The 26,594-nt window shown below is 39.1% G+C and overlaps 1 protein-coding gene across 1 annotated transcript in view; it reads right to left on the reverse strand.

Moving 5' to 3' along the window:
- Positions 1-26,594, reverse strand: part of EXOC4 (exocyst complex component 4) — an 824,798-nt gene that overhangs the window by 224,570 nt on the left and 573,634 nt on the right. The window contains exon 11 of the mRNA XM_007177140.2: positions 13,527-13,746. Coding sequence (XP_007177202.2) covers positions 13,527-13,746 — 220 coding nt within the window. The remainder of the gene's footprint in view (positions 1-13,526; positions 13,747-26,594) is intronic.

The following is a 26,594-nucleotide window of genomic DNA, read 5'->3' on the forward strand; positions in this document are numbered from 1 at the left end:
AGAGGAAGAGGCTAGAATGATCCGTACGGCAACGCATTTGAGTCAGAGACATCAGTACTACCTCAGCTTTAGCTTAATAAGTGGCCACATACAGAAATATATATATTGATAGGAATATATACAAGGGTTAGTACACACACAGATTTTCTTTCTCTGTCAGCTGAGAGGGCCTAGAAGTAATGATGCCCAAGCAGCAGCAAGCATATCAAATCCCCAGATCTTGGTTGCCAATACTATCCTCTCTAATAACAGGAATTGGAGCTTCTTGGAAAAATGGCTGATTCTAGAACTGGGGCAGGAAATAGAAAGATGGAGGTTGGAGCATCTGGGAGTGCCAGAAAATAAGTGCTAAAAAAAAAAAAAAAAAAAAATCACAAAGATGGTGACACAGGAGCTCCCAATGGCCAAAGCTGGAACAACTTGAGCAAGAAAATAAAGATAGTATTGGATTATAATCTACTGTATACAATAAAAATCCATGAGTTCGTACTGACATATATAAATGATTGAATAAATACAAAAAATGGGAGGAAAGAGACAAATCTTTCAGGCAGAAGTATTCCAAATAATTTATGCAGATATTCTATCCTCAAGGAGGTGTAGCGTAACTCCCCACTTCTTTTTTTTCTCTCCCCACCCCTGAGTGTGTGTGCCGTGCATAATGAATTCCTTCCAAAGAGTAGACTATGGAAAGCAGAGGAAAAGAGTGACTTCCTAGTGGAGAAATCTGACAAACCACAGCCTCGGCCAGGCAATCAAGGTTAACAGTGACAGTGATAAGTCAAGCTGATAGCGTACACACCTGATGTGACATGATGAGAAAGGCGCTTTACCTCTGTGGTCTTCCTCCCCAAAACACATATCCCTAGTCAAATTATGAGAAAAACATCAGACTAATCGATATTGCAGGACATTCTACAACATATCTAACCTGCTGTCAATGTCATTTAAAAAAAAGAAAGTCTGAGAAACTGTTACAGCCAAGAGGAGCCAAAAGAGACAATGAAACATAATGTGGTATCCTGGATGGAGTCCGGGAACAGAAGACATTTAGGTGAAAAACAAGGCAACCTGAATAAAGCACGGACTTTAATTAATAGGAATGTGTCAATATTGGTTCATTAATTGTAACAAATTCACCATACTAATATAAGATACTAATAAGAAGGGAAACTGGGTATGGGGTGTATGGGAACTGTACCATCTTTGCCACTTTTCTGTAAATCTCAAACCTTTCTAAAATAAAATGTTTATTTAAAGAACCCTAAAATTTAAAGCTACTTTCCTTGGCAAACAACATAGGTTTACTTCTATATACCCTGTACCTAACTGTAAGCCAGAGGCCATAATTTAACATAACTGCTGGCAATTTCCATTTAACTCATTCAAGCAATGAGTGCCTACTATGTGTCAGAGATTTCTTTTGGCTCTAAAGCAAAACTTGGAAAGGATGGAAGAAAAAGGGATACTTCTTGTTCAAGAGGTAAGAAATCTGCATACTGTCCAGCCATCTCTCGCTCAGGCAAGCTGCTCATTCTGGGCAAAGCCTTGGAAGCCAGGGGCAAACACAGCAAGCAAGGTCACCAGAGCACTTCTGCAAGCACCTGATAGGCACCCTTGACCTTGGAACGACCAAGGGGAGAACAAATTAAAAAACGCTTTGTGGAATAAGAAAGAAGCAGCAATTAAGCTCCTGTGGTTGAAATGGGGCAAAGAGAGGTAGTGTGTGTTCGATGAGGAGAGTACAGAATGGCTCTCGTTGAAGTGCAGTTACCTGAATTTGACTTTTTGGCTATTTGCAAGTGAATACCCAGGATATTCTGGACTCCAAAGATATGACCATCCATCATGGGAATAGCTGTAACTATGGAGGGAAAAAAAGCAGATAAAAATGAAGAAGAAAAAGAAAGGGAAACTAGAAGCCTAGATGGATTTTTTTTTTCCTCCTGAAAAGGCTGTATTTCCAATATGTGCAATCCAAAAAAGACATAATGACATAGATAACCCGTTAATGAGTTAGCTGCGTGTTGCCTTCTCCCCAAAGCAGGACTTTAACTGACAGAGCTCCTGTGTGTCTAAAAAGGTCATAAGTGAGAAAGGTACAGTCCAATCTTTAAACAAATATGAACATGCTGCAGCCAAATGGCTGCTCTTGCGGACAGAGGTGATGAAAGACCCCATCCAGTGGCTGCCGGTGAGGGCTCGGAGAGGAAAACCTGATGACGATTTATGAGCACAACACTTATCCCAGAAAGTAAGCCCATGTGGTGTGTTTGGCCAATCATGACAATCAATCAGAAGAATGACTTCAAATCGGAGCAAAAGGTTGGGGTCACCAAACCTCAGGCAGCCATGAGGTTACTACCTGAAGCTTCTGTCTGGAGAGAAATACCCACCGGAAACTGTCTTCCTTTCAGAGCTGGATTACTGGACCCCTGCCTTGGCTGGCCTCTCTGACACCAGGCTCTCTGCCCTCTAATCTTGTCTGTGAACTACCAAAGCCCACTCTCCCTGTGTTTTGGAACTTCAAAAAAAAAAAAAAAAAAAAAAAAGAGCATCGATTAGAGTGTACCCTTTCGTGGCTCTGTTAGAAAGGAAACAATTCCGCCAAAGTTTAAGACCTCCGTGGGAGTCCTCTGCCCTGTGAACCTTACTTCTCACTCTCCATTCCTTCACTCACCTAGACTAATCCCATCATCTCATGAACTATCCTTTGGTGTCTTCACTTACGTTATGTTCCTTGTTTGGGTCACTTTCTACCCCACCTTCTCCATTTCTACATATCCTACAATGTCCCAGTTCAGGACCCACCTCTTGGCTAAAGTTTCTTGAATCCTCCGGCCCTCAGCTGAATCCTCAACTCTTAAACTGCAAATCTTCTGAACCATCACAGTCAGTGTTCAGGTACCAAAGGTCCTCTACTGTTCTCACATTCACAGGTGTGAGGAATTCTGATTCCCCAACTAAACCAGAAGCTCCCGAGAAGTGGGAGCCATGCTTTAAACTTCTTCTGTCTCTCCACATCTCCTTGTCCAGTGATAGCACAAAGCAGTTGTGTAATGAGCAAACATTTATCATTTAGTTGCATTAGAATTTCAACAGTGGAAACTATTTAACTGTGTCGTGTCACTCTTGCTATAGTTGATGTGTCAGATTTTCACCAGCCCGTCTTAGAGTGTTTAAGCTAAGATAAAGTACACCCAAGGTTGTGAGTAGGACAGGATCCTTGAAAAGCACAAAGAAAAACATCTGCTTTATTTGAACAGTTCATTTTAAAGGGCCATTTAACTTGCAAGCTTAGAGAGTCTTCTTTCTCCCTCTTCCTTTTCTCACTAGAACATCTCTAAGGAAGAGCTGCACTATCCAGACAGGGCAAAAATGACTTAGGATAAGAACCTCAAAAATTCCCCAAGAACAGCAGTTCTCTGTCTACACTCATCCAGCTCCCACCAGTAATCTTGCCAGATCAGCAATTCTGCTGCTCTCAAGAATGAGAACTATCATTTGCTTGGGCTGTCAAGCCAGCCTTTTCTCCCTTCTTGGTATCTTTTGATGGGATGCTTTTCCTCTTCTCTTGTATTTAATGAAAAGAAATACATCTGAGAATGCCTTTGTTAGCAAGTAAAGTCAAATCTATTTCAGGCAAAGGCAGCTCTCCAAAGATCTGAGCGACAGAGTAGTTAATGTAGTTCAGCCCCCGTCAGCAGATCTGTCAGAAGTCATTACCTTCTCTCCTGCTTATCCACCAAGGAGTGGACCGAGGCAAGATCAAAACAGACGGCAGCCAATCAAACGTCTCAAAATACTTACCCCAAATAAGCCCTGTTACATAGAACAGTCTAGGTGACAACCAAGATGGCCATCGGTGCCTGCCTTTACTTAGAAAGTAAATTCAGAATCCTCCTTTAAAACCCAAGGCTTATCCCTATATTGATGTCATTCTGAAAGAGCCCGGTGCTCAGACAAGTTTCTTAGCACCAAGCAAAGCTGGTAAACAAGTGTCACTAACTGTAATTACTTTCTCATTCAGCAGTCCCTCATGACTCCTCTATCCATGTGGATAAGCCCTTCCAGCCCGTTGGTTTTAAACTGACCTCATAACCCAGATATAATAAATGAATTCTTGAAAAGTTGCATCTAAATTAAAATCTGTCCCAAACACATTATGAGAATTGATGGACTGCTGAAGAAAACATCTGGAATTTTAACGGACTTCAAAAAATAAAGACTTCAGATAATTAATGATTCTTATACAATATATGGGGTTGGCTGCAGATGATTTTCTGCAGACAAAAGAAAAATAATTTCTTCGTTTCGAGCCCCTCTGGGCTTTCTCCAAAAGCTTAGCTGGCTATACTGTATAGAAGTTAGTTGAAATATATATGTTTTCACACACACACACACTTTTTCTCCCCTCCTCTTCTTGATTTGCAAAAGGCTGCTGATAGAAGCCTAGTTAACCAGGGACTTTCTAAGAAAACAAGCCAACCAGACAAGGTCCTATTTCTTCTCCATCCGGAGATAAGACTATAAAGGTATTTGTAAAATTCAAGTTGATCATATTATGTGCTTATTCTGCCTGTAAATAAAAATCATCTCTCATTTGCTCACTTCACAGCCTTTTTCATCAACAGTTATGAGGGCAAGTTTCCTGGTAGCATCATGTCAGTAAAGGCAGTACTTACAGATTAATCACAAGCATGAGTTGGTCAATTGCCTGTTCCATGACACCATTTAAAGGAAACGTCAGAATGGGTACTTTTAGAAATGGAACACTCTTAACAAATCAACTACTTTCCCACTTAATTTATTTCCCTTTATGTTCAGATTTCCTAAGTAAGATATTAAAAACCATGGTAAAGTGCTTAGGGAATGATTGGGAATTCATTTCTGGGATGGCTGAAAAAGAATTCAAATTACCAGGTTTGGTTATGCTATGAAACCAATTCAGAAAAGTGTTAACTGTAGAATCCGGATGGTGAGTGTGAGGGTGTTTTTTTTTTTCAGTCTTTTTAGATGTTTCAAATATTCTCACGATAAACTGTGGGAAAAAAATTGCCAGATTCTTATGTCGGTTGTCTAATCATGTATGGAACAAACTACTGGTAAAAACTAGTGAAGCCTTTCATTTAATAGGAAATATTTTTCATTTCTGTAGGTGTAAGCATCATTCCCTTTAATGCTAATGGATTTTCTGAATGATCATGTGGGTGTGTGGACCAATAATAACAATTATGAGACAACAACTCAATATGTAGAGCAGTTCAGAAAGCCCTGCTGAATACATGATCTCATTGTACTCCTCACCTTAATCTTATGAGGTTGTTTGAGCTAGCATCATTCTCATTCTACAGGAGGGATGTGAAGCTCAGGGAAGATAAGTGGCTTGGGCTTGTCTAAGGTCACTGGACTAACAAGGAGACCAGATCCCCATTTTATATGCTTTTTCCCACCATGCCATGATGAAATTTACATTTCCTGAATGACTATGAAGAATCACAACAAAAATTCTACAAAAAATAACAAGTATTAAACTAGTAATAGAATTAATCGTACAAAAATAACACAACTTGATAAGACAATCTGAAGACACAGATGAATGTTATGAGATTCCCAAAGTCCCCGTTAGTACTGAAAGATTTAATTTGCTCAGCTGTCTCAGAAGTGGACAGGTGAGTGTTGAAAGCCACAGTGACAATCTGAACAACCAAAGACAAGAACAAAGGCATCTTCTACTGCATCTTCCTGGATAAAACCTGAAGCAGCCACTAGTTGATTGGTTACTCGAGGCCTTCATGTGTCATGAAGAACCCAAACAATATTGCTGGTGAATATTTTACTTTTACCTTACCTTTATTAAGTAAAATTCAAAGAAAATCAAACCCCCACACTGTGTTAGTATTTCTTTCGGTTTAGATAAACACTGAAGAATCAGATTAGACCCCAAGGCATCTTGGTTCTAAGACTTATTTTAGCACGGTGAGACGATTAGCACCAACTCTCAGAGCTTACAGAGGAGAAAAAAAAAAAAAAAAAATGAATTGATCAGCTCTCTTTTCCATTTGATGATTTTCATGATGACTTCCTACAGACCTTAAATGGGACTAATCTATTGAGGCTAATAAAAGCTAAATCTATTCTGCACCATGGAGCGCAGTGGCAACAACTGGCCGCAATGCAAATACCACTCGAATCCAACATTCTTCATATTAACATAATTTGATATGATGAAACCATACGCTATTGCTGCTGGCCACACTTCCCTGGGAAACCAGCAAGAGGCCACCGGCAGTACCGTGGCTTAGCTGGGGAAATAACAGGCCTGGGCATCAGTGTAATTACCTCTGGCACGTCATTACACTGCAAGCAGCTGTGTCGACCAACTTTCAGTAAAGGCTTAACCAGAGCTCCAGCCATCACTCAACCCACCAAAAACTTCCATTTGGAACCTTCCTGACACCTAGAGTTCAGACCACCTTGGCCCTATTGCCTTAACAGCAATACTTCTACACTGCTTCCTGCGAGAGGGTTTTCAAGGAAAATATAGCAAGTTGAATATGTTGCATTCTATATAATTTGCTTCCAATTATTGGCTGTAGTGGGATGAATAGTGTCCTCCCAACATGCCACACGCAATCTCAGAATGTGACCTTACTTGGAAATAGGGTCTTTGTAGATATAATTAAGGTTAGGGTTGAGGTGAGATCATGCTGGATTAAGGTGAGCCCTAAATCCAATGAGAGTGTCCTTATAAGAGCCAGAAAAGGAAAAATGGAGAACATGGGAGAAGCCCATGTTAGGATGGAGGCAGAGATCGGAGTTAGGCTTCCAGAAGTCAAGAAGTACCAGGACCACCAGAAGATGCAAGAAGCAAGGAAGGGTCTTCCTCTAGAGCCTTTGGAGGGAATGTGACTCCTGGCCTCCATAACTATGAGAACATCAATTTCTGTTTTCTTAAGCCACCTAGTTTGTGGTAATTTGGTATGTCTGCCCTAGGAAACGAACATAGTAGCTTTAATGGTCATAAATACCGCATGCTGCTTCTGCTGCTAACAAATGATCAGTGGGCAAATCCAGGAAAAAGAGAAAGGAAGTGAAACAATACCATCTCCTGCTGTCACTCTAGGATAGTGGAAACAGAAGTTATAGGTGGGTGCTAGAGCACAAAGAACAGGAGTGAGTAAACAGCAAGTTAGTGATAAGAGGAGATGCAGGCTGAAATCTACAAAGAGACGGCAGGGATGGAGAGGCACAGTCAGTACAAATCAGAAGTCTATGAAGGTGAGAGTTAAGGAGCAGGCAGGTAGCCGGTAACAGAGCAGTCAATGCTGAAGTCCAGGTATCTGTGACACGGGAAAGGAAGGTGATATGTTTTACCACCATTACTCCACCTACACCTTAGAAATGATGCCTGTGTTCCTAGGACACAGATTTTATTATTCTTGTTTTATAGAGGAGGAAAGTACGGAGAGGTTAGCAGTTTGGTCCTGACCACGAAATTATCCATTGAAATGTCTGGGATTTCAATCTACTTGTATCTGATTCTAAGACTTATGGATCAAGCTTGATTCAAAGTATTAAACAGAGCCCTCTGTTACAAACCTAACTGCATTAAAGAATGCCTCAATTATAATTTTTTTCTACTTCCTCTCAGGGCAATAATTGATTCTGTGGAGTAGAAAGATCCAGGCCAGAGGCACTAATTCTGGCTGCATATGTTGGGATCACCTGGGCAGCTTATAACACCTGGATGCCCAGGCCCCACCCCTGACCAACTGAACCAAGTCTCTGGGATGGGATCTAGGTGTGTTCAGAAAGCTCCTGGCTGATTCCAATGGGTATTGTTGTTGAGAACCACACCCCTCCAGGTAGCCGGGGAAAGCACGGGAGGATGAGGAAGAGATGAGAATGTGGGGTTTGCAGGCCGCCTCGAACCATCTGACTTCTCAGATGTGCTCTGACACATACTGGGGCAATGAGGAAAATGAAAATATGCTTTAAGTGTTTCAAGATTGCCTAAAATTTTTGACTTGCACAGCTTATGTTTTTTTTCTTTCCTCCAATGATGGGGGAACATAAGCCAAAGCATTAGGAAAGCTGTCTCTGTCTCACGTTGCCCTACATGAGCCAGAAAACGTAGTCTCATCCTGTGTCTAGAAAGAACTTTGCAAAATTCAGCAACGTGCTAGACTAGGAAGCAGCTTCTGCTGCTGCTGCAAATATTGTTTTTACAATTTCTGTGCCTGCATGAAACAAAGCTGAATAGCTCTTTGAAGTTAACTACTGTTGTTTGTCTCAAGGCTAAGAGTCCACAGCGGTAGAGCCCCATTTCCTAACCTCCAGCTGGAAACGTTGGTATTAAGACGATGCTTCTAAAAGTTCTGTCTCTATTAAAATCAACTAGAGGGCTGGTTAGACCAGAGATTCCTGCGCCCCACCCTGGAGGGGAGTGAGGCTCAGGAATCTGCACTTCTCACAAGCTCAGGTGCCAGTTTACGGACCACACTTCGTGTTGCACTGGTACAAGGCAGTGCTTCTCAAAATCGAATGTACGTACAAATCATCCGGGGAGGCCGTGCATATGCAGATTCGGACTCAGAGGTCTGATGCTCCTGTCCACAGACCACTAAGTAACAAGGATACTGGGTATTCCATTGGGAGGTAGGGGAAAACACTTTACTTGTATTTTTTGTTCATACAGATAGATGTCCATTCAGCTGTGTGATAGGTAAGGGATTAAAAAACTTAAGCATTAGTCGCCCCTCCCCTTTTTTGGGTGGAGACACTAAAGAAGAATAAATTACATCCCCCAAACAGTGATAAAATAGGGAACTGAGGGAATTTTTCCTCATGTCTGATAAATGAACAGTTGGTAGATGCCGGTTACATATAAGGCATGAGGGAGTATCCACTTCAAATAATCCATTGTTTCCATAGCTCCAGGTCCAGAAGGCCAGAAGATCTGACTCAAGAGAAATGAGGAATTTCTCTTAATGGATTTCTTTAATTTGAATCAGTATACTTTGTCTTGCAATGGATGGAGGCCATTTTGCAGAAAAAGTGATGGTAATAGAGGACTCGCAGATGGTGAGAGCATGAAGTACAGTCCATCCTGCTTCCATCTGACAGCATCAGAGGCATAAGAACTGTGACATTTTAATTTAAAGACTGTCACGAATCTTAAACCCAAGACCATGAATCTTACACCACGGGGGCAAAACACGCATACACATGCCCTTGTACTAAGGAAGTCATCATTCATTCATTCATTTTCATTCACTCAGCCATTTATTCAACATTGCCTTCTCTATAGCAGGCATGGTTGCAGGAGCTGGGGATTTAGGAGGGAACCATCTGTAACAAATATCCGAGCTATTCCATCTGTTGGAAAGTGATTTAGACACTGAGGCAAGAAAGATGGTTGGTTTTACACTTTTACTCCTGTGAGGCAATATACGGATTTAGAGCAGTACATCTCTGACTATGGTGAGAGTCTGGTTCTAAACTCTCCCCCGATCCCCCCAGTCTGTCGCAGATGGATACTTTTATAAAATAAATTAAAATGAATTACTAGAAAAAAGAAATTTTTAAAAACCCGGTGATAAAAACACAAGTCCCAATTTTTTACTGTTAGGTTCAACAGACAATGTCAAATTGCTAAAAAAAAAAAAAAAAAGTGTCTAAATGCTTACTCTCAAACTCTGCCCATCTCATAGCAGACTAGTAACAGATAGGTTAGAGCACGGGATCCAGGGTTAGGTCGCCTGGGTTTGAATTACAGTTCTAGCGTTGTTAGCTAGGTGACTATGGATGGGCAAGTTATTTAATTTCATTGTTTCTCAGTTTCCTCCTTATAATAAGAATGCCACCTTCACAAAGCTGCTGTCATTGCATATAAAACATTTACAAGTCAATACGTATAAAGCACTCAATAGTGTCTGGCTCACAGTAGATGTATTAAAGTGTTAGTTGTCACCATTACTACTACTTACTATTATGAATGCTATCATTACCACCATTAGACTTCCACTGTTGCTACTAGTACCATGCTGCTCTATCACTTTGGGCATCTGCACAGTTGTTTCACCTATAAAATGGTGCTTGTAATTTCTTCCTTCCTATTTCCTTCCTTCCTTCCTTCCCTCCTATGAATTCTGTGCCTAGAAAGTAAAACTACCAATGCAAAACTACGTTATCGCCCAAGTAAATGCGCCCTTATAACCGACTGTCTATCCTGACCAATGCCATTTCAAAGAGGAAAGGACAAAGTGTCCTGGGGTTTTCTGCGTCTGCACATCATCGAATAGATGGAAGCAGCACCGAGACAGCTGTCTGTCCGCTCTCTCTGGAGAATCCAGTTGGGCTGATGCTTCATGACACTGGGTGCTGCCTACGGGGAAAGGCACAATCCTTTCCACTCTGTGACCAAACAACAGTCTAGCAGAGGGAATGACTTTGAAGGACATGTAATTGAATACTTAACCCGCCTGCATTTTTCACACATAACATATATTTCTTCAAGCTCCCTTCTTAACAATCGTTTTGTATTCTCAGCTAAAATTGTTGAGAATAATTTCTCCATTATTTTTCTTTAGTTACGTATAATTAGCTGAGAATAAAAATATCAAGGTGACACTGAAACACATTTAAGAAACATTGAAATTTGAGCATGGGAAATTATGTTTGAAAACAATTTACAATCATTATAAAGCAAGAGACTTTCTCAAGATGGGAAAGGAAAATAACCACCTCCTCACTTGCTTTTTTAACCTCATAACTGAGAATATTAAACAAATTTACTGATATGGTCTAACTAATTTGCATTCTCATAAAATTTTTATGAAGAAAGAGAGGACAACAAAATAACCAAATAAGAAAGCAGGTGTTTGGGCTCTGTAAACATATTTGGAGGTTGATAACTTGCATGGCGTTAGTTTTAAGATTTATTCACTTACGTATAACTATCATATCTCGACAAGGTCAAAGAGAGAAGAGGTAAAGTTGGAGTTCTTACATAGCCTCAGAACGGAGTAACTAACTTAAAGAACAAGAGGCGCAGTAACAGGTACAAACGGCTGGTGACGAGGTCAGGAGTGACTTGACAAGCACATTGGTAGGCTGCCCAGAGATGCCATTTAGCCAGCAGTGTGTGGCCCTGACATGGCCCAGACTGTAGTCAACTAGTGGAGTTTTAATCTGTCTTTGTTACTCAAGTTGAAAATAATCATGTTTAATGAGCCAGCATCTTTAGTTCCCAGATTCACTCTGTAGTGCATTATTTCTTTTAAATTTAGTACACTAAGCATATTAAAGTTGCTCTGTACAGCATACGGCATGACACTTGAGGGATATACATACTGAGAGGTTTTCTGATGGAGAGGATGTTAATGATATTGCCAGACATAATAAATGTACACAAGTTTTTGTCACTCTCTCTTTCTCATCTTCGCACTCTGACTCTGCAGTTAAGACTCTCAAAATTTATTCACTGTGTCCATCCACTCATCCATCCATCCACCCACCCACCGACACACATAAACATCCATTCAACAAACTATCGAGTGTCTTCCTACTGCCTGATACTGTACTATACTTTTGGAACTTAATTTCTAGTGGGAAAAGATAGGAAATCAACAAGCTAGAAAATAAATGATTATAGTTGTGCTAAGAAGGAAAAAAATTAAAATGTTAAAATAGTGACTAACGGGGGAGTTCTATTCATGATCCTAACAAAAAACAGAATTCCATTCAGATGACTAACTGAAGAAATATTAATGAAGAGATGGCTGACAGAGGTACGGGCAGCACTGAAAGAAGCAACAAGGGATGCTGAGGCACCCAGAGACCAGTAACAGCAGAACGCTATCATCAAGGGCCAAGGAGGAGAGATGGTATTACCAGCGTCCAGTGAGAGCTGAAGCCATACAGGAAGTGTTGCCTGGCAGGACCTCTGGTTACAGAGGGAGGCACCCAAAGCCAAAACTATGATCCAAAGTGGAGAGGAAGGAGATAAGAACCCAACCTCTTTCTCCTTTTACCCTCCAATCTCCTGCTGGTGCTTCCTATTGGCAGAACCTGATCACGAGTCACTTGGCAAGGGAGTTTTGGTGATGCAGTTCATAGAGTTTGGCTTCAGTGTTGAGAACAGATAGATTGGGAGCAGGAGGTGGGGGGGGGGGATGGAGAATAACCAAGGAAGGGGACCTACTTAGGTAGGATAGTTAGGAAAAGCTTCCCTGTGGAGGTGACATTTGAACTGGCACCAAGAGAAGACGCCGCCCATGCAAAGAGCCAGTGGAAGAGTAATCCAGCAGAGGGATGGGATGAGTGAGCACATGCCTTTGCTATTCTCCCTTCTCTGCATCCCATACTCAGTACAGATCCTCACTAGGAACACATCTAACATAAACTCAGGCAATGCAAATGAACACTTTCCTGGGTGTGATGCTGTTGTTCAAGTTCTGGTAGAAGTGAATGCCTCTACTCTATTTTCTCAATACCATAGAAGAACTTGCTTATAAAAAAAGAATGCTCATAACGAGGACATTTCCCTATGAAAGGGCCAGCATTTCTATTAATTCTAATGTACAAAGAAGGAAGAACCAAGGAAGATATATATATAAAAGCAGGTAAAGGCAGGCAACTGAAGCAACTATATATATATATATATATATATATATATCACTTATAGAACTTCTCTTTGAAGATCTCAAGTCTTTTACATTTTGAGATATCCTCATATCATGCAACTTACATAAAACTATGCTATTGTACCCATCATTCTCTTAAATGAAGAAACACTATAAAGATTCAATTACAATGTAATAATAATTAATGTAGAGCCAGAATTGAAATTCATAGTAATTTTCTTTTAGTTTTATATTTACCTCTAAGTCACTGGCTTAAAGCATATAAAACAAACACCTCAAGTCTAATAATCCATACATCTGACAAATTATCTTACCTCTGTTGCCCAGAAACCATTCCTTTATACAATGAAAGTAAAATTTTCATATTAAGATGATCATCACTTAAATTAATAAATGATCTAACTTTTAAAAGCCAGTTTTTTGGGTGGGTTCAAATTCACTGTGAGCTAGCCAAGTTATATACGGTAAGTCAGCCCTCAAATGGTACAGAGGGTTTGCTGTTGGTAATTGAGGTTAGGCAGAATAACTTCCTTCCTATCAATCCTTCTACTCCAGGATGCATTCACCATTGGAAAGAGAGTTCTTTTCAAGGACAAAGTCCAGGCCAATAATGAGGAGTTATCTGCATGTTAATGAGACTCACCATCTCCCATATTCAAAGCTAACCACTTTTTTCTTAAAGATCTTCAGGAATTTCCATTATCTCTACACTAGTCCTTAATTTCCCTGGTGCCTGTTTAATTTATTTCCTCTTGTTTCGTCCCTGATGAATATGGAAACAGATGGTAACTCTTCTCCTTCTTTTTTCAATTTGTGACTCTTGCCAAGTCAATGAAAACTGCAGATAAAAATAGGAAGTTCAAAGGATGTGATTACCTGTAGGAGAGGCCGCTGCACCCCCAGCACTTTCATGGTGTCTGCGTTAGCTAGGATCTTCAGGGGGTCAGACGTTTTCGTGACTCCTTCAATCTCTTTGTTGATCTCAGCCAAGACCTGATTGAGGAAGATGTTTTTGATGTACACGGTGAGAAACTCTCGAAGAGGACACTGTTTGGCTGGGCCAAGTCCCAGGGCGTGCTCTACCTCCTGAATGAATCTGGAAGACAAACAGAGCACAGCCACTGTTAAATGTATCAGAAAGATGGCTACAGAAATATGACCAAACACACATGGGTATCTCTGGCTTTTGCTGCTTCCATGGAGAGATGTGGGGAAATTACCAGAATTCTAAACAAGGGCAGGTCACTTTATTATCCATCTACATATGAATTTTCTTCTAACACAAGTTATTTCACTTATTCAATAGAAATAGGATGAAACAAACAAAAATTCCACACTAGGGGGAAAAAAAGGAAAGACAAAAATATTTTTTATTAACTCAAGAAGGAAATAAGAATATAAGAAGCAAAAGAAAGCATGATAAACAAAAGAACAAATTATGATGCAAAGCAAAAAGTACACCCCAAATACTGCATATTTCTTATTAGGATCTTTATACGTATAGATAGAACTTTTAAAAAGAGAGAAAAAGAAAGGATAGTATCTAAATTTATGATGCTGTTGGGAGGTTATGAAAGGAAACAGGATGGGAGGTGGGGGCAAAGGAGAACTTTAACCTTATTTGTAATGATCAATTTCCTTTATTAAAAACACTGAAAGCATATATAGCAGAATGTTACCTGTCAAAACTCAGAGATGAGTATGCAGACATTTGTTATGTTATTTTTTGTACTTTTCTACACTGGCAGCTCCTGCTTTCATGGTTCTGATACGCACAAATGGAAGTTACTAACATTTAGTGAATAACACCAGTACAACAAGATTTGAATTCCAGTTACCACAGTATGTTAACTGTGAGTAATGGCACGAAATACAAACTCTAGGGCTTCAATCTAGAAATCTCTATGTAAATAATTAATGTTTATCATAATCAATGATCAAACATGTCACTTCTTCAAAGTCAATCAGTGATTGGCCACTGCATATCTGTTACGCAGTTTATGGACAGACAGCAAAGTGTGTAGCTGTGTTGTCTCCTTGTCTCTCAGTGATAAACCCATGTGACAGTTTACAAAAATGGATAACTGAAAAAAGGAATTGGCCTAAACACCTAAAAGTACAGGGGAAAAAAAAAAAACTGAAAGTAACACTGGGAGCGAAATTTGAATTGAATGTAAATGGATTTATGGAAGAAATAACTGACCCTGGGAACATCGACACTGGCCCCATTTGAGAGGTATCTGCAGCCAGAGTAAAGGTGAACTTACTGACCTTAAAAGAGAAAATGGGGCTTCCCTGGTGGCGCAGTGGTTGAGAGTCTGCCTGCTAATGCAGGGGACACGGGTTCGAGCCCTGGTCTGGGAAGATCCCACATGCCGCGGAGCGGCTGGGCCCGTGAGCCACAATTACTGAGCATGCGCGTGTGGAGCCTGTGCTCCGCAACAGGAGAGGCCGCGGTAGTGAGAGGCCCGCGCACCGTGATGAAGAGTGGCCCCCGCTTGCCACAACTGGAGAAAGCCCTAGCACAGAAACGAAGACCCAACATAGCAATCAATCAATCAATCAATTAATCAATAAAAAAAATAAATAAATAAAATCTTAAAAAAAAAAAACAAAAACAAAAAAAAAAAAAAAAAAGAGAAAATGGCTGTGATAAAAGAGATGAAGACATCCCAGAGGAAGGGATGTCAGCAAAAAAATGTTACCTTAAAGGAACCCTTGGAGATGTTTCACGACATTGAAAAGCAAAGAATAAAATGCTGGCAGCTGATCTAAACTGAGAAGGAAGTATGACATTTCACCAACGCACAGAAAAGATGCTCACTGTGTATCGTAAAGCACCCAAAAAGAAGAAGGTGGCGAGCACTGTTCAAATTACTCTTGGTAAGATTCACAAAGAAAACATTTTAATTCTCAGTGTTTCTAATGTTACAGTATATGAATACATATTAGTTTTATTTTTCATTTCTGTATATATTTGTAACTGACAGTAGAGAATTTTTAATGTTTTCACAAAAAATTTTAGAGTCATGAAACAATTGTGATTTTCCCCATTGATTAATATTGCTTTGCATGGTGAGTTTTACAGTTCCACAATGCTTTGCAAAGTAAGAGTGGCCTCGTACTTTAAATTTTTCTCAAAAGTGTAAAAGCAAAATAAAATGAAACCGAATCACATGAAATAAAGACAAAAAAATGAATGACTAACTGGGAATATATATGTGCAACTTATGTCACAGATGACAGGTAGTAAAAAAAACCAAAGAACATAGTAGAAAAATGATCAAAAGACATGAAACGACAATCTACAGTAAGTGACCATTAAACACACCAAAAATTTTAACTTCATTCATAATGAGAAAAATGAAAAGTAAACTATACTGAGATACCATTTTTTTGGTAATTAATATATTTTTATTTTTTATTTATTTATTTATTTTTAACATCTTTATTGGAGTATAATTGCTTTACAATGGTATGTTAGTTTCTGCTTTATAACAAAGTAAATCAGCTATACATATACATATATCCCCATATCTCTTCCCTCTTGTGTCTCCCTCCCTCCCACCTTCCCTATCCCACCCCTCTAGGTGGTCACAAAGCACCCAGCTGATCTCCCTGTGCTATGCGGCTGCTTCCCACTAGCTATCTATTTTACATTTGGTAGTGTATATATGTCCATGCCACTCTCTCACTTCGTCCCAGCTTACCCTTCCCCCTCCCCGTGTCCTCAAGTCTATTCTCTATGTCTGCGTCTTTATTCCTGTCCTGCCCCTAGGTTCTTCAGAACCAATTTTTCTTTTTTTAGATTCCATATATACGTGTTAGCATACAGTATTTGTTTTTCTCTTTCTGCCTTACTTCCCTCTGTATGACAGACTCTAGGTCCATCCACCTCACTACAAATAACTCAATTTCATTTCTTTTTATGGCTGAGTAATATTCCATTGTGATATACCATTTTTTATACCCATGCATCAGCCAGATTCCAAAAGTCTGAAAACACACTTTTGGTTTAAGTGTGGACAAAGAGCCATTCTCATATATTGCTGATGGGAGTGAAAAATGTTACAACCCTTCTGAAGGGCAAATTGGCACTGTCATCCAAAAATACAAATGCATTTCCTTTGACCCAGAAATCCCACTTCTGGGAAATGCTTCCGACAGCTGTTATCTAAATATGGATGAGATGATCTATGTACAGGGTACAGAGATCAGTGTAGCACTGCTTTTATGGCAAAAGACTGGAAACAATGCAAAAAATCCATCAGTGAGAGATCAGTTAAATAAACTATGGTGAATCTACACATTTTGCAATACTGGGCAGCAGCCCCAACTCTCAAATGTGGAAGCTTTTGATGCACCAACATGAAAAGATCTCTAGGATATATATTGTTAAGTGAGAAAAGCAAGGTATTTAGCAGTGTTCATATTTACTATACTGACCTGCATATAAGAATTATATAACCTCATTTATTTAATTTATTATAAAGACATCCTGGAGGGATTCACAAAAAAACTGGTAAAAGTGAGTACCTACAGGAAGCAGGGATGGTGGTGGGGCCTGGCAGAGGACTGGGAATATACTTTTCAACTTTAACTTTTTATAATCATTCGATTGTTTTAAAAACTGTGAATATATTAGCTACTCAAATAAAATTAAATTAGACAATGTAAAAACTACCAACATTTATCAAAGACTATATTTCATAAATTGCTTTCCAATTAGACCACATTTAAAGTTTGGTGTATAAATGTTCCTTAAGTTTAGCCGTTTAACCTAATGAAGAGTTTCCTTTACTTAATAAATAAATACATCATGGTTATTCTTCCATATCACCAGTGAAACATTCCATTAACCTCTGGGGCATGGGGGGGGGGGGTGGGGGGAAGGAAGGAGAACACAGGGGATTATCACAGTCACCCAGGAAAGTGGAAATTGAGAAGCCATGACAAACAGCAATGAGGTTTCTTAATTGATGTAATCAACATGGAAAGGGAAATAAAAGCCTGACCCAAAACAAGATATAATAAGTCTTTAAGAAGAGAATGAGTAGAAGAAGCCATGAAAAAAATGAAGAAATAAAGAGTACATAGTTAACCATGGCTATAATCTTAAGATCTCCAAATACCACGTCGTGCTACGTTGACTCCTGATCTCATCTAACCCTCAGAGAAACCATCCACCCAGGGGCATCTTGGTCCCCTTGGGCTGACTCTGAAAGACAACCACTGTTATTAATTTAATAACAAGTAAATATACCAATCATCAGAAACCCTATTTATTCTTTTCAATGGGACTTAGAAGAAGAGTTTTCTGAGCAGAAGTACTTCTTGCATTTCCAAAATCTTTACCAGTTATTAGGAGGAGATTTTTACTAGTTAACCTGTTCCTAAACAAAGTGACAGAGGCTCTAAATTATCCACTGTTTCTTTTTTTCTAGTCCCTTATTTGTCTTTGGTGCCCCTAAAACATGAAACTGCTCTGAGCAGCAGGGATGGAGGCGCTCCTATTACTTTCAGCTGAATGATCTCTTTCGAATACAAATCATTTATTCCCTAAAGCACATACATCAGTCTAAAATGACACATTCAGGTTGATGGTACCATCTCTAACTCGAGGGGACCCATTCAACATGTTTCCAAATCTGCTTTGGGAGCTGTGAGGGTCCTCACTGTTCGGAAGGCATAAAACATGCGGAAGAGAATGAAAGAGAAAAATTAGGGCTGTCTCACCAGCCTCGTCTTTACTCTGGAAAAAATGAGAAGCGATCACATTAAATGGCAAAATGCCCTTTCTTGGGCAGGAAGGACACAGAATAAGAACTTTCCTAGGCATCCAGGAGGCGAATCACACTCACAGTCACTGCAGAGAGGAAAGGTTTAGGGAAGTGGAGTGGCCAAGGGCAAGACACGTAAAGTAGGTATTCCTGGGTCTGGATCTTGAATGTATAGTCTTGGGCAGGTTACTTAGCCTCTCTTCATCTTATTTGTGTATTCTGTAAAAATGGATATAACACGCAGGATTTGTTTTGATGATTAAATAAGGAAATGAAAGTTAAGCGCTCAGCACAGAGGTTGACATAAAGTTAACTGCTAATTAAGTGGTGGCCGCTGCTGTTTGTATAATTACTATCGGTACATAAATCCTGATGCGGCTGGAGACTAGAGCAAAGTGTGACGTGTTTTGTGATTTTTTTTCACTTGCTCCTTTACTTTCCCGTGCAATTATCCGTAATTGGCAATATGGGCCATTAGATTATTACTTTGACTATTTCAGCAACACATGGATGTAGGAATGACCAAAACCCCCCGTGGCCAGGGGTCAAGTGTAAATTTCTCACTGATGTATCCTCAGTGCCTAATACTAGTCTACGGCTGGTACACAGTAGGTTCTCAGGAAATAATTGGTGAATGAAGTGTTGAATAAAATTAATAGCTCCTTTAATTTCAATCCATAGTTCCTAAAACTAGGGCGTGACCTCTCCGATAAATAATGCCCTTCTCCCAAGGATTTGGACTGGAGGTCCAAATAAAAGATTCATAGAAAAAGAAAGAAAGAAAATTATCCCGTATCTCCACCACAGATGCCTTGGACTGAAAGAGTATTCTCTCGTCCTTGCCCACCTTCTCACAGTGTTTTCGGCTTTATGCAATATGGTTGTTCACAGTACTTCATATTTGCCCTTTCACAGAGGATAATACTCATAATTGTAAGATTCATTCCATCAATACATTATTAACCCAAACATCTATTAGGAAACATTAATGCTGCTTCCTGGTTTTATTACAGATAATCCTACAGTGCACATCTTCGTTTTGCTTCTGTTGAATTATTTCTACAAGTTAAAATACTGGGAGTAGCTCCTCATCATTTTTCACGGGCTAGTCTACATTTTATTTCCCCCGGATTCCCAAAGTTTGCTGCATGGATCCATTCACCTATTAAGAACCGTAAAAGTAATCTGTTGAATGGGAGACAGGAGAGTCAGTCATGGGTATAGAGGAGAGTCATCAAAAAGCCCTGTTTTTCCAACAGTGTTCCTAATCAGCTTTATGGAAGTAAGAAAACATTGAATTTTGAACAGTGGAAAGAATCTCATTAGGAAAGAAAACACTTCAAAGTTAAGATGGAACACAGATGGAACCCTGTCAAGAGGGTATTATCTAATCTTATGAAGCGCTTTCACACTAGGGATTTCCTATCCTTGTAAATGATGAGAAGGCAAACACACAGCGCAGGTACATCTGTGTATATGGAAAGAGAGAGAATGAGACTCAAAGAGGGGGATCTACATAATGCTATAGGAGGAGTATCTAATTACAGGATTTTGAAGAAACTTATTCAGATCAGGCTCCCAAACCTCAAGCTGTAGAGTAGGATAAACCAAAAAACACATAAAGAGTGTAGGCAACCTATTTTTACTGCCTTTGAAAGTCTACAGCATGGATCTTATTTCCTAAATTCTAACGTTGCCATTTGTAAATATTTCACCAAAGATTTTATTTTCAGATTATCATCAACCAGTGGGCCTCCAAAAATCTGTACATATGCAGTACCTATATTTTAAATTTGCTCTTCCTTATAGCAAGTATGTGTCCTTTGGAATGCATACATGAACACACAGTACCCACACCTGACCCAGTATTTTCAAAACTTTTATACTGATTTGATTTCTATCCAGGAAAATTATACTAATTAAAATTTCATTCAAGCTTCCCAAGCCCATTCCTTAACCCAGACGCCTCATCACAAATTCCATCTTATATTGTAAAGCTCCATTTCTTCCATTTCATCTCAGCCAACAATTATGGCTGCCACCAGCTGGAAGTATTCTTGAACACAGAGGACCTGTACTGTATTTTAGAAGTTGCAATGAGAGCAATATTCGGTTGAATGAAAATACTTGCTCACAGTGTATACATATTCCTTATATTCACAGCCTAGCAGTTTAAAAAATTCTACGGCCAACATTATCAGTAATGGGACAAACTGACATCAGGTGCTATATGGCATGATGCAGAGAAGAATACAGCATCACTTCTCTGATATTCTTGCCAAAAATGCATAACCTGAATCCAATCAGGGGGAACTAAAGTCTTTCCATACAACCAAAATACAAAACCAAAGGTACAAATTTCAGAAAACTCAAATTCAGAATTCTGGCTTTTGGAGTACAAGGAATTCATTCATGGCTCTCCCACAAACAATGTCACTGTTTTTTGGTAATTCTTTTTTTTTTTTTTTCTTCAGTGATATCTATTATACTAAGGCTTTATTTATTTATTTATTTGTAATAGATCTTTATTGGAGCATAATTGCTTCACAATACTGTGTTAGTTTCTGTTGTACAACAAAGCGCATCAGCCATATGCATACACATGTCCCCATATCCTCTCCCTCTGGAGCCTCCCTTCCATCCTCCCTATCCCATCCCTCTAGGTCATCGCAAAGCAAAGAGCCGATCTCCCTGTGCTATGCTGCTGCTTCACACCAGCCAACTATTTTACATTCGGTAGTGTATGTATGTCGATGCTACTCTCACTTCGCCCCAGCTTTGCCCTCCCACCCCATGTCCTCAAGTCCATTCTCTATCTCTACCTCTTTATTCCTGCCCTGTAACTAGCTTCACCAGTACCATTTGTTTTTTTTTTTAGATTCCATATATATGCATTAGCATACGGTATTTGTTTTTCTCTTTCTGACTTACTTCACTCTGTATGACAGACTCTAGGTCCATCCACCTCACTACAAATAACTCAATTTCATTTCTTTTCATGGCTGAGTAATATTCCATTGTATATATGTGCCATATCTTCTTTATCCATTCATCTGTCGATGGACATTTAGGTTGGTTCCATGTCCTGGCTATTGTAAATAGAGCTGCAATGAACATTGTGGTACATGACTCTTTTTGAATTATGGTTTTCTCAGGGTATATGCCCAGTAGTGGGATTGCTGGGTCATATGGTAGTTCTAGTTTTAGTTTTTTAAGGAACCTCCATACTGTTCTCCATAGTGGTTGTATTAATTTACATTCCCACCAACAGTGCAGGAGGGTTCCCTTTTCACCACACCCTTCCCAGCATTTATTGTTTCTAGATTTTTTGATAATGGCCATTCTGACTGGCATGAGGTGATACCTCATTGTAGTTTTCATTTGCATTTCTCTAATAATTAGTGATGTTGAGCATCTTTTCATGTGCCTCTTGGCCATCTGTATGTCTTCCTTGGTGAAATGTCTATTTAGGTCTTCTGCCCATTTTTTAACTGGATTGTTTGTTTTTTTGATATTGAGCTGCATGGGTTGTTTATATATTTTGGATATTAATCCTTTGTCTGTTGTTTCATTTGCAAATATTTTCTCCCATTCTGAGGGTTCTCTTTTTGTCTTGTTTATGGTTTCCTTTGCTGGGCCAAAGCTTTTAAGTTTCATTAAGTCCCATTTGTTTATTTTTGTTTTTATTTCCGTTACTCTAGGAGGTGGGTCTTGCTGTGGATTATGCCAAAGAGTGTTTTTCCTATGTTTTCCTCTAAGAGTTTTATAGTGTCTGGTCTTACATTTAAGTCTTTATCCATTTTGAGTTTATTTTTGTGTATGGTGTTAGGGAGTGTTCTAATTTCATTCTTTTACATGTAGCTGTCCAGTTTTCCCAACACCACTTATTGAAGAGGCTGTCTTTTCTCCATTGTATGTTCTTGTCTCCTCTGTCGTAAATTAGGTGACCAAGTGTGCATGGGTTTATCTCTGGGCTTTCTATCCTGTTCCATTGATCTATATTTCTGTTTTTGTGCCAGTACCACACTGTCTTGATTACTACAGCTTTGTGGTATAGTTTGAAGTTGGGGAGCCTGATTCCTCCAGCTCTGTTTTTCTTTCTCAGGATTGCTTCGGCTATTCAGGGTCTTTTGTGTTTCCATATGAATTGTAAAATTTTTTGTTCTAATTCTGTGAAGAGTGCCATTGGTAGTTTGATAGGGATTGCATTGAATCTGTAGATTGCTTTGGGTAGTATAGTCATTTTCACAATATTGATTCTTCCAATCCAAAAACATGGTATATTTCTCCATCTGTTTATGTCATCTTTGATTTCTTTCACCAGTGTTTTATAGTTTTCTGAGTACAAGTCTTTTGCCTCCTTAGGCAAGTTTATTCCTAGGTATTTTATTCTTTTTGTTGCAGTGGTAAATGGGAGTGTTTCCTTAATTTCTCTTTCTGAATTCTGTTTTTGATGTATACTTTTGTATATAATGTATATCATTATATAAAATATTTTAAACATAAAATATTTTAATTCTTTTCACTTTGATTATTCCTGATTTTGTCATATCACCACACACATGTTTTGGTAGTTTGGGCTGAATCATGTACACAAAATATTTACCTGATAGGCCTGGGATTTTTCTCCTGATGCCATGTATTAGAACCAGTAAATATGTGTGATTTATCCCTCTGACCTCCTACATTCTGCAGAATCTTGCAATATATCATTTCCACTAAAGTAACTTCTAATCCAGTCTTGCCTCTCTGCAGAGATGTACCATGCTTACCTCCACCGAGAAGCTCCGAATCTCTTCTACTGTATAATGGCTTTAAAGACATTTTTAAAAATCTGAACGATCTCTTCCCTTCATTTAGTTCAAGGTTTCTATGTGAAAAGTTATGAGACATTTACAGGCCTGTAGAAACTCTGCTTAAGTTGTCAAGCATATTCAAAAGTAAGTCCCCGTGTCATCATTCTCATGGTCAAGTTTAATATATGTACATTTAATAATGTCCCAGGACACAGATATTTATAAATATCTACATTAAAAACTTAATTAGCAATAAACAGTGATGCACTATTTATGACAGAGACACGAATAAATAATTTTGTGCTTTAAAAGCCAGAATTCTGAATTTGAATTTTCTGAAACTGATTTTGTGTTTTGGTTTTATGGAAAGATTGCAAACAACAGCACTAACTACCACCCTATAGCCTGAATGACACATTAGTTACGAGGAGACAAAAAAATGCACATTTTCCCTCAAATCCAATAAACAAATAATCTTCAGAGCCAGAAGGAGAATGAAACACTGACTGCCAAATGCAGACCTTTTCTGGAGAAATATGGGCCCATGTGAAAAGATACCAAGCAGCACTAATAAGAGTCCTATGTGCTCTTCCTGTACATCACTCTAAGGGAAATAGTGGGCTTTTATGAGAACGCAGAACTCTCAAAATCCCTACCATGCTTAACTATGAAAAAAATAGTATGAAAAAAATCAATCTACAGCCCAGAGTAAAATCCATTCTCGGACACAAGCCCATCTTTGCACAAAGAACTATGTCCAGTTAGCTGTACTCAGGTAAATGGGCCTTTGGAATCAAACTCAAGTGAGGCCAGGCAAAGGCTGGACACAACTCAGTGCAAAAAGCAGCTGCCCAGCAAGTATGGCTCCTCTACAACATATTTCTTACTTAGTCAATTACTCTCAGATATGACATTTAAGGCACAGAGCAAACTGAAAACAACTTGGGCCAAGAAAGAAAGAAGCCTCAGAGGAATTGATTGGAGATATATTCAACTGACTCGGATTATCTGACTCGAAAAAGATCATTTAGAAATGATTTACAAGGGACTCATTCAGAAACAGCAGCAACAGGCATATTTAAGACCATAAATCAGTGGAACATGAAAACCGAAGAAAAATCCATAAAGGTTAATGCACTTTGGAGCACATTTGCCTCTTAATTCGTGGGAGTAAGTCACCGGCACATCAGGAAGAGTCTCCCCCAGCAGTCTGTAATTGTTCATGCTGAGTGTAACTACTTTCCGTGACTGTTGTATCTGAAGATTTTCTGGGTAAAAGTGCAAAATAAGCTCATCATCGCAGAGCCCAATCATGGCCTCGGTCCATACCCCTAGGAGACAATTTGCTGAACTAATGAAATAAAAAGGGATTTGGGTGCTCTATTTGTAACGAGTGAAATTCATGCTTAGGACTAGAGAAAAGAGGCAAAAATCATTAAGTAAAGGGAGAAAAGAATATTATCTACAAAATTTGAGCTCTGCAGGCTTGTAAACAAATTTAACTTTAAAAAATCTTACCATGAGTATATTGCAAGTGATTTGTGACTACATTTAAGTGTTCCCTCCAGACTGAAAAGCACTTTAGGTAGAATGAAGTAAGCCTCTTTATAATGACAGCTGTTTATATTTTTTTAAGCATATAATTTGGAAATTGAAATAACCCAAATGCAAACTCTTAATATTAAGCAATCTTTTTTTAAACAAAAAAATCATGTAAATAAGGACTACTGATATAAAACTCAGATACAATGATAATCCTGCTTCTTCCAATAGGCCTGGAATTCTGTTTTTATGCTTTTCATTTATCTTATTTACAGTAAAATAACCTTTCCTTTGTATTTTTTAATGGAAGATAAGGCTGTCAGGAAAATTTTCAAGAAAAAAATCTCAACTTATTACAAAATGTCTATCATATCACCTGGAAACTTATGTGTAACATATTAAATATACTTTATTTTAGGTGGTTCATATCAGTCTGGCAAATTTCCTCCCTGTTGCTACGTGAGTAGAAGCAGTATTAATAACTGATTACATCTATTGAGTTCTCACCATGTCCTAACTGAAGAGCTTTCTATGGATTATTATAGGTAGTTCTCGCAATAATTCCCTGAAGTCTGCCCTATTATAATAATATCTGTATCTTACATATGATCCATGCAGGACTTCACTCTATCCATCGTACTCTTCTAACATTACTGTCTCCCGGATGTTTGCCCCTGGGTTAGAACTCTTGAGGAGGGCTGGTGAGGGGAACACAATCAATAGAATCCATGCAGAGAACCTTACTAGCGTGTGTGTTGATGTAGTGGAACCTTGTGTGGATTGAGAGGACCATAATATTGCTAAATACAAATATTTGAATATACCAAATTATTTCTCTTGAAATATAATAAATCTGATCTCCAGTCCTAACTTCTTTCCCCAAGCTCCTAACCTGCGTTTTTAATCACCTGTTAGATACTTTCTCTGGGTATCCTCTTGTTAACTCAAACAATGTCCAAAATGGAACTTCAGAGCCGCCCTCCCATTATTTCAATCCTCTCTTTCTGTGTTCTCTATTTTTGCACCATCCCCATTCAGTTACCCAGTCTTCTTGCTACTCATGCAAGACGCTTCCAGGCTTAGAGACGTTTTCTTTATATTATCTCTTGATTCACTTCTTTATTCCTTCACTTATTTAAGCAATATCTATGGAGTGTCTACCTTATGCCATGTACTGTTATAGGGGATAAAGCATCCACAGTGAAAGCATCCTGCCCAGGGGCTGTTGTGCCCGTAGCACATGATATGAATGGTACCACCTCAAAGAGTTCCATGCCAGAGCCTGAGAAAACATCCCTGTGTCTCCGTTTGTAACACCTGGCACCATACTTTAGCCTTTCATTAAATGAGACGATGTAGATGAATGGATGGAATTTGATATAAGGTAATTTATTTCCCAGGCCTCCCTAAAACAATCTCCTAACTGGTTTTTCCATTTTTCATCCCTTCTTCCTTCAATGTATCTAACATACAGCTACTATATTAATTTCACTAAAGCACAGATTATATAACTACTTGCAGTTTCACGAACATGCCCTGCTTTCTTACCTCCAGGTCTCTGCCCATGGTGGTCCATTTGCCTAAACACTCCGCCCATACCTCTTTTTTCCAAATGTCATTTGCTCTACAGCCACTAGCTCAGATATTACTTTCTCCAGGACGACCTGTCCCTCGAGTCTAGGTTGAATGCCTTTCACTTTGCCCCCCATAGCACCCTAGGTCCACAGAATATTCCTGTTGAGGTGTCTGTATTCCCTCCTAGTTTGTAAACATCCTGAGGATAGGGGATGCGTCTTGTTCCTGTAGATAGTGTTTAGTACCTAGTA

The sequence above is a fragment of the Balaenoptera acutorostrata genome, chromosome 7 (genome assembly GCF_949987535.1).
Source record: "Balaenoptera acutorostrata chromosome 7, mBalAcu1.1, whole genome shotgun sequence".
NCBI lineage: Eukaryota > Metazoa > Chordata > Mammalia > Artiodactyla > Balaenopteridae > Balaenoptera > Balaenoptera acutorostrata.